The 16,647-nt window shown below is 36.2% G+C and overlaps 1 protein-coding gene across 6 annotated transcripts in view; it reads right to left on the bottom strand.

The window, feature by feature from the left end:
- TAX1BP1 (Tax1 binding protein 1) overlaps nt 1-16,647 on the bottom strand; it is an 85,064-nt gene that overhangs the window by 58,849 nt on the left and 9,568 nt on the right. For all 6 annotated transcript variants that reach the window (XM_082397948.1, XM_082397949.1, XM_082397950.1 and 3 more), the window contains 3 exons: nt 8,782-8,884; nt 3,445-3,632; nt 4-162 (listed from right to left, as the gene is read on the bottom strand). In XM_082397948.1, coding sequence (XP_082254074.1) covers nt 4-162; nt 3,445-3,632; nt 8,782-8,884 — 450 coding nt within the window. The remainder of the gene's footprint in view (nt 1-3; nt 163-3,444; nt 3,633-8,781; nt 8,885-16,647) is intronic.

The following is a 16,647-nucleotide window of genomic DNA, read 5'->3' as shown; positions in this document are numbered from 1 at the left end:
AACCTTTTGCTCTGCTTGCAGTTGGTCACATCTTTCTTTCTCATGGTTAAGTTCTCTTTCCATTCTTCCAACTTGTTCTCGAAGTTGTGTTGTTTCTTTTTCCAGAACAGCAATTAACTTTAACAGTTCTTCTTTTTCTTTCATGGTTTTCTCAATTTTCAACTATAAAAGAGAAAACTCAAATTGTTTTTTATAATCCTACAATACATTACTAATTCAGTTTTCCATTTCAAAAAAATAGTGAAGAAATTTGCAGAAAGAACTTTTACATACTATCTGCTTCATATCAATCAGACTCTTTTAGTCTTCAGTTAGAAAAATTCATGAATCATAAATTTAAACCATTTTTTGGTTGGGCAAAGAAAAAAACATTACAAGAAGGTATAAAAGTAATGAATTTTATTATAAAGTTGCCTGCTAATCACTTTTCAAATCAGTACTAAAAATAAGGCATATTAAGTTTCGTAAGTGACTTAATTCTGGGCTGTTCTTATTTTGGGTAATAATCAAGGAGAAAAATGTGTACCTCTCCTTGAATGCAAATCTATGGGAAATTTTTGAATCTATTAAGAACTTCCTTGTGTGTTACATAAGGCCTTCATCTATGGGATTACTGTGAAAAGTTTTGGTTCTTTAAATAAGGTACTATGGAATAAGTTTCTATATGTATAAAATGGCCTCTATTTAGCTAAATTAAAAGAAACTTTATAAGTAAATGCAAATTTTAGGACAAAAATGCAGACTGTAACATATTAACAATATAACTGACTCTTACATGAACACTAATAGTTACTTAGTTCAGGAAAATCTAAACTCCAGTATTCTAAAAATTACCAAATTAAGGGACCTAAAATAGTAAATAAAATGGTTAATATTCCTCTTACAGCAAGAAGTCTGATTCTAACAAGGGAAGAAGCATGGAGACTCAGAGGGAAAACTTCACAAAGGAGGCATCATACATTTAGCTAAAATAAAATGTTTTCCCCCAGTACACCCCAAGTCACTTTTCCAGGGTCACGGAATCAAACTCTAATTAAACTCTAAAATGGCTCTTATGAAAGTTAAAGAACTGTAAAATTTTTAAATGACCCGTCTATCTCTTCCATCAGACTAAATGAAAATGACAGGAGTAAATGCCCTCAAAAGAGAAAAGTTTACTTATTCACTGAATTTCTTTTTACCTTACCTATTTTTTAAAAAATGATTTTTGGCTCTAAACTTTCTGGCCGCTTAAAAATAAAGATACACCTTGACACAGTACAACAGAAACATTATAAAAGAACCATTTTTTCCCAGTGATTCATTTAACTGACACATACTTTAGAGTTCACTGAATCTTAAGTAAAAATTTTTTAAAGGAATTAAAATTATATAAAAGTGTACACAAGTCTAATTCCTGCCCCCAGTTTTGTATTCTGGTATCTTTCGAGCACACAAAAAGGTTAAAATTTTACCATGAACACCCATCCACCCATCACCTAAATTCAATAATTATTAATATTTTGCCATATTTAATCTCCCTCTATATACCTAAGTTTTATTTCTTTTTCTTTTTTTTTTTTTGCTAAAGCATTTGAAACATAATTGCAGACACTTCACCCCTAAGTGCACAGGCCAAGCATCTCCTAATAAGTACAGTCTTGTATTTAACCACTACCATGATCATAGCTAAGAAAATTAACAATAATTTTGTAACACCCAATGGGTAGTCCACAGTTAAAATATCCTACACTACCCCCAAAATATCTACTTTTTAAAAATCTAGGATCCAACCAAGGTTCACAAACTGAAGGATTGTGGCTCAATTATTCTTAATGACAACAGTGCCCTAGATAATGTCTCACACCTGTACTAATTTGGTGCATTTTTAGTAAAATCATTAAAGATTTTGATAAATGTGGAAATTTAAAAGACTTGTCAAAAAACTGATCAGAATATAAATACCTTATCTCAGAGACATTTACCTAAGAGACAGCATACATTTTATGAGTAGGAAGAAGAGAACTAAATTGTGCAATGTCCCAATTTACTTGGAGCACAAAAGATAGGTAGACGCCAAAATGCCTGTTGTTTTTCTGTTGGAGGTCCTGAAATCAGGGTGGTCTAACAAGTATTCAAAAAACTGCAATATAAACAGTCACTGCATTCTTCGTAAGATCTAGGCTTGTTTCAGCATCTTTGACTAGCATTCAAATACCAGGCTAAAAACCTTGATCATCAGGCGGTTGTCACCACAAAATGTTTTAGTCACCCTATAAAAGTTACATTTCTTTATTTAAGATAAGAGAGGAATTTCTGGAAGGGGGAAGGAAAGATACAGAAAAATTCACAGTAAGTTACTGGTTCCTTCTAACCTTCTTAGTTCGACTGTCTAATATCTCTAACCTCTTGTCTTTCTTCTGTAGTCTGTTTTTGAAGATAAATAAAATCAAAGGCATAAAATATTTACATATAAAAAACATCCATCGGAGTATAAAGAATAAGCAATGACTTGCCATAGACTAAATAGGAATGTCAAATAACCAAAAATGTATACTGAACCAATTAAAGACGATCTTTTTCACAGAAACTCAAATATAACATTCTAATTTTTTAGGTTTAGGGTAAAGACATTGAGAAATATCTTGAAATAGGAATGCTGTTCTATTTTTTTCCTTCAATAAGTACTAAAAATTAAGACATATGGCATTATTAGACCATCTACATAGAAAATTTCTTTTGATGCAAGTGCAATGGCTCGAAAATATTCAGTGAAAAACAGTGAGAAGCTTTTTCACCTTTTTTTTTCTTAATTATGGTTAATCCAGCTTATTCATTTGATCAGATAAACAGGAAAAGAGATCATTCTAAAAATGCTGAACCTAATTACGAGACTGGGATGCTTCACTGATTCACTGCCACACGTGAGATAGGGCATGCTTGTGGTATAGTGAAATGAAGTTCACATCCAATTACAGTTAGACTTACTGCTTTATACCGCTTTCCCATCAGCTTCACCCCCAAATCTGTACTATTCTACAATCAACAGATTAGGCCATCCCTAAAGAAGAAAGGTTAGGGTGAGGGAACAGGAAGTTTTAGGTCCAAATTCTCCCAATAATTACTTATTGCATATACACTATGCACAAAATACTGATAAGCCTAGGGACAGTCCCTGCCACAGTGAAACCAGTAACATAATTGTGACAGAAAATTTTTTTTAAGTATTCCAAAAACAACACTCTAAGTTTATTATTTTAGTTAAAAAGCATTTGATTTTCAGGTTATACTCCTACATAACCTAAAAATTCTTAAAATGCCAACCAACATGAGCTCTGTTTGTAATTTATCTATGATTGATTTGTCTTTTTGAAAACATTCACTATTTTTAAGTCACAGTTCGTAACAAAATAATCCAGTTCATAATGTAAACTTATGAATCACCAGCTCACTGTTGGTACCAACCTCAAGAAGGCCAGCTTTTGTGGTCACCACCAACATGTCAGAATTTCCTTCATCTTCCATAGTAAGCAACTCTTCAACTGGAGAAGAAGCTCGAAACTGAAAAGGTGTACTTGCTCCACGAATTTCACCCTTATGGGTAACATAACAGAACTGATAAAATTCTCCATCATCATTTGGAAGGTAATATCCTAAGTGGAAGTTAACAAACAAAAAAAGTATTAAATTTTCTGTTATAAAATTATTTGAATTTAACAAATCTTGCCATATCCTCTCATTTCTGACCCTGTTTCTAAGCACTCAGGATATGTCTTTCCTATCTTTCACAAATTATCTATCAAAACTAGACTCTTTCTTCCCTAAATATGCCCATATTTTTCTTATCTTAGGTCTAAGCTTATACTCTCAGAGTATTCTTTCCCTGTATCTTCACTAGGGTAAAACCAATTCATCTGGGAGAGTCAAGTATGCAGTTTTCAACGAGAAAGAGGCTGAAGGCGGAGCAATGGAAGAACCAGCATAAAAGCCTAGGAGGACCAGGGGTTGGAATACATCATTTAAAGAAACGTTCCCTCAAATATGACATTAATTAAATGCAAAAGAGAGATATTAACAAAAGGAATACGCTGCACATGTGCACTGTGTAAGGGCAGAAAGAGGATGAGGTCTACTGATGCAGAACAAAAAAAAGCTTTGGAACCACACAGATTTATTCTGGAATTCCAGCTCTACCACTAATTATTATTTACTCAACCTTCCCGAGCCCAAATTTCTTATCTGTAAAAGAAATTTGAAGCCATCTATCTCAAAGTTCCGAAGTACCATGGATTATGTAGTTATATCATCTAGCCCACTATCTGACAAATAATATGTGTTCAATATTTGTTCCTTCTCTCTTCAGCTCAACTGTTACCCTCTTTTAAATTCTGCTGGATTATCCTAGCTCAAAATTAATCCTCTCTAAGTCCTAGCTCAAAATTAATCCTCTCCAAAGCTCCCATGGTATTTTTTACATTAAAAAAAAAAAAATCCTCCACTGTGTACTTTGCATTACCATTATACACATGCTTTACAGGCTACATCCAGACCTCAGAAATACTGAGGGCAGATTATTAATAAATATAAAAATTCTTGAATTCCCCCAGAATGACCTGAAAACAGGAAGCATTCAATGATTGTGAAACGAACATACAAAGGTGAATATATTCCCCTTATCTTGGATATTAATATCTACCCAGAAATGTGCATTCACTATGCCTATTATTCCTTCATATCTTGAAATTTTTAGCCTCATTATTATGATATTGACTTCACTTGACTTCATTCTTTAAAAAATAGCTGAACTTTGTCCACAGAGGGGAGGGGGCAGAGAAAATATAAGCCTGAAACATCCTGTGGGGCTTAAAAATAAGAAAGAAGTTGTCAAAAAAGAAGGGGGTGGGGGAGTCAAAAAACACAGGAGCCCCCTTGACAGACCTCCCAATAGCCAAAGAAAGCTAAAACAATTTGAGCAACAAAAAAATGATAGCATTAGACTTTATTCCACAGAAGAAAATATACATGCATGAATGAGAAAAGGATGACTCTTCCTAACATAATAATTGCAACTAATGATGTCCAAGAAATGAGAATAGAAAAGCATCATCAGGCAAAAATAACAATAATTATTGTAGGCGAGATCCACTGATGGATACTAAAATTAGTGGGTGAAAGTTTGAGGAGAAACAAGGTATCTCAAAATTGCTCCCCATAATACTGTTAAATTACAAAGGGAAAAATACTAACTTTACAGTGGAGAAGCCCAGCAGACACCACCTTAACCAAGTGATCAAGACTAATATTACTAGTAAGAAGACAATCAGACATCAAGTACTCTCTGATACAACGCACTGAAAAGAATACATCATCACTTCTATGGTATTCTTCCTGAAAATGTATAGCCTCAATCTAACCATGAGAAACTGTCTGAAAAACTCAAAATGAGGAACATGCTACCAGAACAAAACAAAACTGAACAGTACTCTTCATAAATGTAAAGGTTATGAAAGACAAGGACAGAATGAGGAGCTATCACAGACTGGAGAAGACTATGATGCTATGACAACTAAATGCAATGTGGGATTATGGACTGGATCCAGGAACAGAAAAAAGAACACTACAGGAAACACTAGTGAAATCTGAATAAAGTTTGTACTTTAGTCAACAGTGTTGTACCAATGTTAAATTCCTGGTTTTTTAAACAAATGTACTGTGGTTATGCCACATGTTAACATTAAGGGAAGCTGGGTGAAGGGTAGATGATAATTCTGTATACTATTTTTGCAACTTTACATCTAAAATTATTTCAAAATAGAAAGTTTTTTAAAAAAGTAATAGAGGGAATTCCCTGTCGGTCCTTTCCAGTGGTTAGGACTCTGTACTTCCACTGCAGGGGGGCAGAGGTTCGACCCCTGGTTGAGGAACTAAGATCCTGCAAGCCTCGAGGCACAGCCAAAAAAAAAAAAAAAAAAAGGAATTAAAGGTACATCTAGCAATAAATTTCTGAAGTTTTTAAAAACCCCATCCTCCTACTATCTACTACTAAATTTATTAATCCGTGGCTGAGTAACTTTGCAAAGGCCACTACACTTACTTTTAAAGTTTAAATAGAAAAGAAAAATATAGTTTGACTAATCAGCTCTGGTATCATGGCATTAGAAATTCTACAAACTAGATATTCGAGGTCTGATTTTTTTTTTTAAATCTCACAAAAATAATTCACTAAAAATTATGGTTCAAATACCATTTGAGATACAAGATATAAATATTCAGAACTGCAATTTAAAGCTACCTAGAAATAGCTCTCCTCAGATCAGTAGAACTGAAAATAAAATATGAAAAAGTAAAAACCAAACTCCAAGTCAAATTTTATAGCCTGTAACATTAGCAATCAAATTATAGTAAACAAATAAGGGTCCATTTAGGAAAACAGTACATTTATGCACACTTTATTAGTTGTTCTGAGTTTTGCATTTCAGGATTCTCATGACTACTCTACAAAATGAGCAAAATTGTTTGGATCATGCTTAAATTAAAATTCCTTCTGGCTCTAATTCTCTATGACTAAGTTTTTCATGACTCTATCCTGAGTTCATTATATAACAAGTTCTAGGCAGGCAGAAGATTTTATTTCTGAATTTCAAAGTAAAAATTATGATGACTTTTCAAAAACATGTAAAACTTAGCTCCCATGAAAATGCTTTTACAATATGAACAGAAATAAACTGGATGCTTTTCTCCTTTTTTTTCTAACTGCTTTTAAACTTTCTGCTGTCATAAATAAGCAAATTCATTAGTCACTATAACAAATTCTGTTAAGTTTCTTATTTATTATAAGAAAACTAATCACATTAAAAATGACTGGAGGGCTTCCCTGGTGGCGCAGTGGTTAAGAATCCACCTGCCAATGCAGGGGACACGGGTTCGATCCCTGGTCCGGGAAGATGCCACATGCCACGGAGCAACTAAGCCCGTGCGCCACCACTACTGAGCCTGCGCTCTAGAGCCTGCGAGCCACAACTACTGAGCCTGCATGCTGCAACTACTGAAGCCTGCACACCTAGAGCCCATGCTCCGCAACAAGAGAAGCCACCGCAATGAGAAGCCCGCGCACCGCAACGAATAGTAGCCCCCGCTCCCCGCAACGAGAAAGCCCGCGCAGCAACAAAGACCCAACGCAGCCAAAATTAAATAAATAAATTTTAAAAATTTAAAAAGTAGATTAAAAAAAAAATGACTGGAAATAAATCCACAGCTTTTAAGAACAAATTTCTTAATAACAAAATCAGTTCCACTATACACACTTGAATTTGATTATCTAAAAAAAGGCTATGAATTAAAAGATAAACTACATATATAACTCTCTTAATCTATAAAACATCTATGAGGACCTAAATCTTTGTCTATATTACGGTACAAATTTTATTCTCTGAATATGTGTTTCTTGTCACAGTACATAAGGAAACTTTTTTTATATATGCAAACTCCATGTGATTACATTCCCAACTGATGTTCACACCAAACATATACAAACCTCATAATAAAAAGTTTTTTTAAAGACATACCCACCAAAATCCAAAACACTAACACCGCCAAATGTTGGTAAAGATGCAGACCAACAAGAACTCTCATTCATTCCTGGTGGGAATGCAAAATGGCTTTGCCACTTTGGAAAAGAGAGTTTGGTGGTTTCTTATGAAACTAAACATATTCCTACCATATGATACAGCAATCATACTCCTTGATATTTACCCAAATGAGTTGAAAACTTACATCCACACAAAAACCTGTGCATGAATGTTTATACCAGCTTTACAGCTTTATTCACAACTGCCAAAACTTGGAAGCAACCAAAATATTCTTTAACAGACGAATGGATGAATAAGCTGTGTTAATCCATACAATGGAGTATAATTGGTTTCCTTTGCAATTCTGGGCATTTCATGTATATTAAAATATTATACTGAGACAGAGTCCATTAGCTTCCCCAGACCAAAAACAGTCCATGGTATAAACAAGACTAAGAATTTGCTTTAATACAATCCACAGTCAGTACAATTTTACTACAAAAATCACTCTACAGCAAATTCTGTTATAGATTTCTAAATAAAATTTTTGTGCTTTGTTTTAAAGTAACAGGGTGTATTTTTTTCATATAACAAGCAATCTGGAGGCAGTTGCCTGCTGGCCTTGATTCAGTGGCTCAGACATGTCAGGACAGACATATATGTGCTTGTCTCGGCCTTCCCCTCATGGCCACAGGAGGGATGCTGAAGCTCTAGCCATCACCTTTGTGAAGGCAGAATGTGGGGGGAGGGGCAATACCAGGTATATCTCCTCCTTTAAATAAGAGAATTTTTAAAAATCTGTATATAATGCTAAGCTAAGACAAAAATGAATTTTATATTACTCACATCCATTTTATAGGCAACTTTCCCTATAGAATTTCTACTCTATAAATCCTGTTAATCATTTTTGTGATTTTCATACGGAATATCTGTCTCACCTCTAATTTGTTATATTATCTAGTATTAGTAACAGCATTATTTTCTCATTTGAAAAAAAAGATCATCAAAAGACTTCTCTTAAATGAAAGACAATAAGGAAAAAACCATTGTCTACATAAAATATCATGTGACCTACACTAGATATTTACATTCTTATGACTTTTGATAAAGAAAGATACTAATTAATTCAACTTTAGTCACTAGACATGCTTAAGTAGATCATTACAATGGGGTACAACATTTTTAATGGCAATAAAACATCTAATTTCATCGAGTTCTGCTTTTCAGTTCTCACCTTGAAATGCTAACACACAATTGACTGTTGATCCTTCTACATAATGTTCAGGCACAGGGGACCATAAAAACGTGTAATAATCACGAGCAGTACTCCATCCAACCTAAAGGAAAACAACAAAAACATGGATATTATAAGTGGTTTAATATGAATGATATCTTATAGCATATTGCTTTTCACTGCATCCTAAAGTTAAAATGTGCGTTAATGTTTAATCATGAGCATTTTAACAATCACGTCAAATTTTTATTATAATTTTTTATTAAGCTATAACCTAATGCTATAAAAATCTATAACAGCAGAGTTTCTACTATGTATTAAAATGCAATTTGATATCCAATTTCTCAAGGAAAACCTTAGTACACATATGATCAAATATAAAAACATGTTTCACTTAAAATTTGATTTCACTAAACGTAAGTTTTTAAAATTTATTTTACGCCTCGAATTTAACTGTTTTTTTTTTTAGTTAGATTTCCCCCTCCTCCTTAAATGCACTAATTAAACTTCAATAGTCTGTCATCTTTAGTTAAGTCTTGCCTACAGGCAATGGTAAATTCTGTAAAAATTTATTTTTACCTTTATTCCTAAGGTGTTTATATATACAAAAAGACCACCTATGTCCCACCAATCTCTAAAACATTTCCACCTTACAACATGAATATATACATTACATATCTCAGTCTTTATTTTCCAGATGAACTGTACTGTGGTAAATACTGAATATTAGATACGTTTAAAACAGGTACTAGATATCCATTTGCCAGTATATTACAAGAAATTATGCATCATCCACAAGGTTTGATTATACATATATTCTATAATTCTGATCGACTTAGGATTAGAGAGTCCAGAATATTGAAACTGGAAGAATCTTAAGTCTCTAAAGGAGTGTTTTCAAACTGTCAGTCACAACCCAGTAGTATGTGGTAACATTATATCAATTTAGTGGTTCATAACCACATTTATTTTTTATTTTACTTATTTATTTTTTTTATTAATTTTATTTTTATTTATTTTTGGCTGTGTTGGGTCTTCGTTTCTGTGCAAGGGCTTTCTCTAGTTGCGGCAAGCGGGGGCCACTCTTCATCGTGGTGTGCGGGCCTCTCACCATCGCGGCCCTCTCACCATCGCGGCCTCTCTTGTTGGGAGCACAGGCTCCAGATGCGCAGGCTCAGTAGTTGTGGCTCATGGGCCTAGTTGCTCCGCGGCATGTGGGATCTTCCCAGACCAGGGCTCGAACCCGTGTCCCCTGCATTGGCAGGCAGATTCTCATCCACTGCACCACCAGGGAAGCCCCCACATTTATTTTTTTAATTAGAAAGCATCAGAGGGCGTGAAGGCTAAGTACTGCTTCATGAAAATTTGTGTATCTGCATGCAACTTTGCTGGGTCAAATCACAGAAGCATATTATTTTTATTTCTTTCTGTGTGTCATGGCCAAAAACATTTGAAAGACACTATTCATCTCTTTACAGATGAGAAGCTTGAGGAAACCATGATATAAGTGATTTCCCTGACCTAAGGCTCAGTTTTTTTCTCTCAGGATTGTTAGAAGCATTACATTAGATGATGAACATAAAAGCAGCACTTGGCAGAGGGTCTGACTCATGATGGGCACTCCATAAATGGTAGTTTTTGCAAGCACAGTATACTGCAGTGATTAAGAGCATAGGAAGTAAGGTCAGACTGCCAAAAAAGATCACTTACTAGCTAAATGACTTCAGACAAGTTATTTCTGTTCCCTCCTCTTTAAAATGGAGATAAAGGCTTCTATGTGTATTAAATGAGATACGGCACGTTAGCGGCACCTGGCACAGTGCCTAGCACATTAGTGTTCATTAAACGTTACCATTCATTAATACCCAAGGGGACACAACGTATTAGGGACAGTGATCTTGACTCTAAAATGTTCTGTCCCTCATTCCATATCCCCCAGTGCTTCTATCATCTCCTGAAAAAGACCCTATTTGAAGTTTTTCCCAAAAGATACACCTGGTACAAGTCACACCTTGCATTCTTTGTCCCTGTCCATATGGTGCTCTTGAAAGAAATATCAATACTATCTAGAGCTACATCTTTCTTGAAAAAAAATCTCCCTAAGTTAACAGGCTCTACCTGGACCAGGTGGTCAACAGACATGCTAAGTGTACCATTTATTTGTGATGGCTGACATGCAAAACTGCTAACGTCAGAATTATAGATACCTGATTCAAGTGGCACTGGGAATAGCAGTAACAGATACAGTTCACTGTTCGTTTTGGAATAAATATTACCCTCATCTTACAAATTAAGAAACTAGTAAATGGCAGAGTCAGAATCTGAACCTGAAGTTCAAGCTCTTAACCACCAGGACACTACTCACTCTCCTCCTAGCAGGATATAAAATACTCTCATACTTTCTGAAATTCCACTTCCTTCCTTCCAACACTGAGTCAATGACTATACAATTCTTGAAAGAACTGCAGGTGACAAAAGACAGAAACAGTAAGGTAAAGGGGGAAAGCACTGTTTCTAGCTTTCTCTCATGAGAAGAAAAACAAAATGGGGGAAGTGAGATCTTTTACCATATAAGAAAAATATGCTGGGCTTCCCTGGTGGCGCAGTGGTTAAGAATCCGCCTGCCAATGCAGGGGGCACAGGTTCAATCCCTGGTCCAGGAAGATCCCACGTGCTGCGGAGCAACTAAGCCCACGCAGCACAACTACTGAGCCTGTGCTCTAGAGCCCACGAGCCACAACTACTAAGCCTGCATGCCACAACTACTGAAGCCCATGCGCCTAGAGCCCGTGCTCCGCAACAAGCCACCGTAATGAGAAGCCTGCGCGCCTCAACGAAGAGTATCCCCCGCTCACCACAACCAGAGAAAGCCCGCGAGCAGCAACAAAAACCCAACGCAGCCAAAAATAAATAAATAAATAAATTTATTTTTTTAAAAAAAGAAAAATATGTTTAAGAAAAGAGATATGTTGAGTGGTTTGGTCCTTGCTGTGTTTTCTCTAACTGAATCACAGTAAGTCAGGCTGTTCCTTACTGGCTGACTATAATGGTAACTTATACTTTGCTTTCCTTTACTGCATAAATCTGGGCAACTCTTCTCAAGAGAGTGGTTGACCATGCTCTAAAATGTCACAGGTAACCCATACTGAGCCATCCAAGGAATTGGGGCAAGATGCAACCGAATCTGAGTATAAAAATCAGCAATATAGAACTATGCTTCAAATTCCTTTTGAGGAAGGAAAAACTGAACAATAGTTCTTAGGTCACTCTGTGAGCAGCATGTCAGGCAAATATAAAAAATAAATGTAAAAGTCTCTCAATCTGGAAAGATAGAGAGTACAGATTCCTTTAGGATGGGTATGTCTAACATCTAAACTCCCACACAGTAGAGTGGACCCACAGTGGAAGAAACAGAATTTGGACATCTGGAAATTATGTGGGCGCTCATGGTAAGAATAGTAAACAAATTTTATTAGAAGAATCAAACCACAAAGTGTCCAAGGCACACACTTTTTCTCTGTATTTTCCTGGTTACCTGGCTAGAACTTGACTGGATTTCTGGACTGCAGATTTAGTAGCAAGTATAGCCATTAGTAGCCACAACTAAGAAGCCCTTGAACCGCAACTAAGGAGCACACCTGCAGCAACTAAGACCCATTGCAACCAAATTAAAAAAAAAAAAAGCACTTACAATCGTAAGTGAAAAATTCAGGACATAAAAAAGGTCATGTACTACTATTCCAACTACTTTCAAAATATAAGCATTAAAAAAAACTGAAAGGGGGGTTCCCTGGTGGTGCAGTGGTTGAGAGTCTGCCTGCCAATGCAGGGGACACGGGTTCGAGCCCTGGTCTGGGAGGATCCCACATGCCGCGGAGCGGCTGGGCCCGTGAGCCACGACTACTGAGCCTGCGCGTCTGGAGCCTGTGCCCCGCAACAAGAGAGGCCGCAACAGTGAGAGGCCCGCGCACCGCGATGAAGAGTGGCCCCCGTTCGCCACAACTAGAGAAAGCCCTCGCACAGAAACGAAGACCCAACACAGCCAAAAATAAATAAATTTAAAAAAAAAAAAAAAAGACTGAAAGTATTCTTCCTTTAGTTAAAAAAAAAAAAAAAGACTGGAAGGAAACAGTGAAAACATCAACAATGCTAACCACTGTTATTAGATAGTGGGCAATGGGACTGCTGGTCATCTTAATTGTATCTTTTACATTTCCTGTTTTGTTCCAAGTATTATAAAATTATGATTATTTTTACAACAGGAGAATTTTTTTTTAAAACAGAAAATAAGAAAGGACTGGAATGGAGACCAGGGCAGGAAGACAGAACAAGCAGAATGAAGAGAAATATGAAAAGGTAAGGAGAAACAAGGAAGAGGGAAACAAAAGCTTGAAACAAGATAGTCAAGCACAAAATCACTGCTCAGTTTCACTTTCCACACCAGGAAATTAAAGTTTTTTATCTGGTTGTCAATAATGATTCAGTGAGAACAGTACCGTACTGGGAAGCTTGGTTTGCCTATGTGACCCTGGACACATGACATAATCACTTTGCACTCCCAACTTCCTCCACTAGAAAAGTATCTCTGAAACATGAGAACTGTTAAAACTCCTTTATAGTTAAAAAAAAATCTCAAAAAAAAAAAAAAACTCATGGACCTTTAAGTTATTTTAATTATAAGGTAATTCAATTTGTACTAAGTATAAATATAAATGTAAATAAATTCTTAAAAATAAATACTTATATAACTAAGACCAAATCAAATTGATAACAATAAAACTCAAATGTAATGTGACATATAATATTTTATTGCAACTAATGTTGGGTTTAATAATAGATATGGCATCAGGTATAGTTCTCAATCTTTTCCTGTATTTTTTTACTTCAATTCTATCACTCATAAAATGCACACTGAACTTACTAGGAACTCTGTTATTAATTTTGGATAACCAGATCTCTCACTTAACCAAACTGCCAGAGAACAATTCTTGAATGCCAATTTACATGAGGTTCAAACCTCAGCTCCAAAGTTTAATTTGGAGTGAGCAAGACACTTCTCTCTAGACCTTAGTTTCCTCATCTGTAAAATGGCAACTATAATGCTCTCATGAAAGACCTGTGTAAAGTATAAAGTAATAAACATGCTACATGTTTTAGTTATAATTTAAACTAGTCAACACTAGAGAAGAGGGAGAGAAACTAAAAGGAAAAAATGAAAATCTCCATGATGAATGGATAAAGAAGATGTGGCACATATATACAATGGAATATTACTCAGCCATAAAAAGAAACGAAATTGAGTTATTTGTAGTGAAGTGGATGGACCTAGAGTCTGTCATACAGAGTGAAGTAAGTCAGAAAGAGAAAAACAAATACTGTATGCTAACACATATATATGGAATCTAAAAAAAAGTGGTTCTGATGAACCTAGGGGCAGGACAGGAATAAAGATGCAGACGTAGAGAATGGACTTGAGGACACGGGGAGGGGGAAGGGTAAGCTGGGATGAAGTGAGAGAGTAGCATGGACATATATACACTACCAAATGTAAAATAGATAGCTAGTGGGAAGCAGCTGCATAGCACAGGGAGATCAGCTCGGTGCTTTGTGACCACCTAGAGGGGTGGGATAGGGAGGGTGGGAGGGAGGTACAAGAGGGAGGGGATATGGGGATATATGTATACATATAGCTGATTCACTTTGTTATACAGCAGAAATTAACACAACACTGTAAAGCAATTATACTCCAATAAAGATGTTAAAAAAAAAAAAAAGAGGGGCTTCCCTGGTGGCGCAGTGGTTGAGAATCTGCCTGCCAATGCAGGGGACACAGGTTCGAGCCCTGGTCTGGGAAGATCCCACATGCCACAGAGCGACTAGGCCCGTGAGCCACAATTGCTGAGCCTGTGCTCCGCAACAAGAGAGGCCGCGACGGTGAGAGGCCCGCGCACTGTGATGAAGAGTGGCCCTCGCTTGCTGCAACTAGAGAAAGCCCTCGCATAGAAACGAAGACCCAACACAGCCATAAATAAATAAATTAAATTAAATAAATAAATAAATAAATAAATAAATAAATAAATAAATAAATAAATAACTTTTAAAAAAATAAAAAAAAGAAAATCTCCAACACAGTCTACATCCCTTGCCTGGCTTCACTCATTCCCCTACCCAACCTGGACTTCATGGTCAATTAATCATTTCAATAATAATGCACCCAAAACCACCCTAGTATCCTTTGTCCTCCTGACTTCTCTTCCCAAATTCCCAGTCTGAATGATACCCACTTTTTGAATTCTTCACTCAATTCTAGGTGCTCAATCTCTCTAGACAAACTCACAAAATGGCTGCTCAGAAATCTCCTGGTTAACCTACTCCGATTCCCTGTGACATTCTTCCACAGTAGCAAGACCATATCTTCTCCATACTCAAGCCCTCCCCAACTCAGCACATGACCTTGCTCCTCATTACTGGGTATACTCAATAAATGAGTTCCAGTTCCAATTCATTAAATTAATAGCTGACAAACCCTATAGATACCTCTTACAGATTATTACCCACAACTGAGTCCCTTCTCTAAGGCTTAATCTCACCTAGAAAATGAAGATGGTCTAAACATTCTCTCTGGGACTTCCCTGGTGGCACAGTGGTTAAGAATCCACCTGCCAATGCAGGGGACACGGGTTCGAGGCCTGGTCCGGGAAGATCCCATACGCCACGGAACAACTAAGCCCGTGCACCACAACTACTGGGCCTGTGCTCTAGAGCCCACGAACCACAACTACTGAGCCCAAGTGCCACAACTACTGAAGCCCGTGTGCCTAGAGCCCGTGCTCCGCAACGAGAAGCCACCACAATGAGAAGCCCACGCACCGCAACGAAGAGTAGCCCCCACTCGCCGCAACTGCAGAAAGCCTGCGCGCAGGAACGAAGACCCAACGCAGCCAAAAATAAATAATAAATTTATAAAAAATAAATAAACAAACATCCTCTCTGCCTCCATTCTTTTCTAATTCCAATTTATCTTATTCAGCACTAGAAGATTAAAGTTCACCTCTAAACTCTATTACTCTCTGCTTAAAAATTATTCCTCAGCTAAATACTAAAGCAATCTACGTGATCCAAACTAACTTTTCCCATTCACCTTCTAAAACTGGTACCTGTCCCAGGAAAATTAAATTCCTTAACACTTTCTCAAGCACACAACACACTTTCCCTTCATTCCTTCCCCTTAAAATTACTACCTGGGCACTCTCTCCCTGCCTACCTTGTCAATATCATATCTATCAAAATCATTCTGGACAGCAATCAATTTGCAGTACACGTCAAGTGTTTAAAAACATTCAATGCCATAAACATGGCAATTCCACTTCCAAGAACTTATCCTATGAAATACAATGACAAACAAAATAAAAACAGATACAGAGATCTGTATTAAGCATTGTTTAGTGATAAACATTTGGAAACATTTCCATGAATTCCACAACGCATCAATAGCATGTGTGTATACTTTATTACACACAAAGTATGTGTATAATTATTAATTATAGATATATGCCAATATGTTAACAATGCTTATTCTAGGTAAGCATTAAAATAGTATTAAAACATGATTTATTTTCTTCCTTGAGTCTTCCTGTATATTTCAAAATTTTTAGTACATGCTTAAACTTCCCACTAAGTTTTAAGTATTATCCAGGCAAAAAAGATGGAAAGGGTATTCTATACAAACTTATTTATCATGTATGTATTTATGTAAGTATTATTGCTAAGAGAAAAGTTACGGTCCTTGGAGTACACAAGAGATAATAGTTTAACGTTATCAAAGCCAAAAAATAAGCAGGCAATGACAAAAAAGGAAGCTATAAA

The sequence above is a fragment of the Balaenoptera borealis genome, assembly GCF_965194805.1.
Source record: "Balaenoptera borealis genome assembly, chromosome: 7".
In the NCBI taxonomy this organism is placed as follows: Eukaryota; Metazoa; Chordata; class Mammalia; order Artiodactyla; family Balaenopteridae; genus Balaenoptera; species Balaenoptera borealis.
This window is presented reverse-complemented; position numbering and strand designations above follow the sequence as displayed.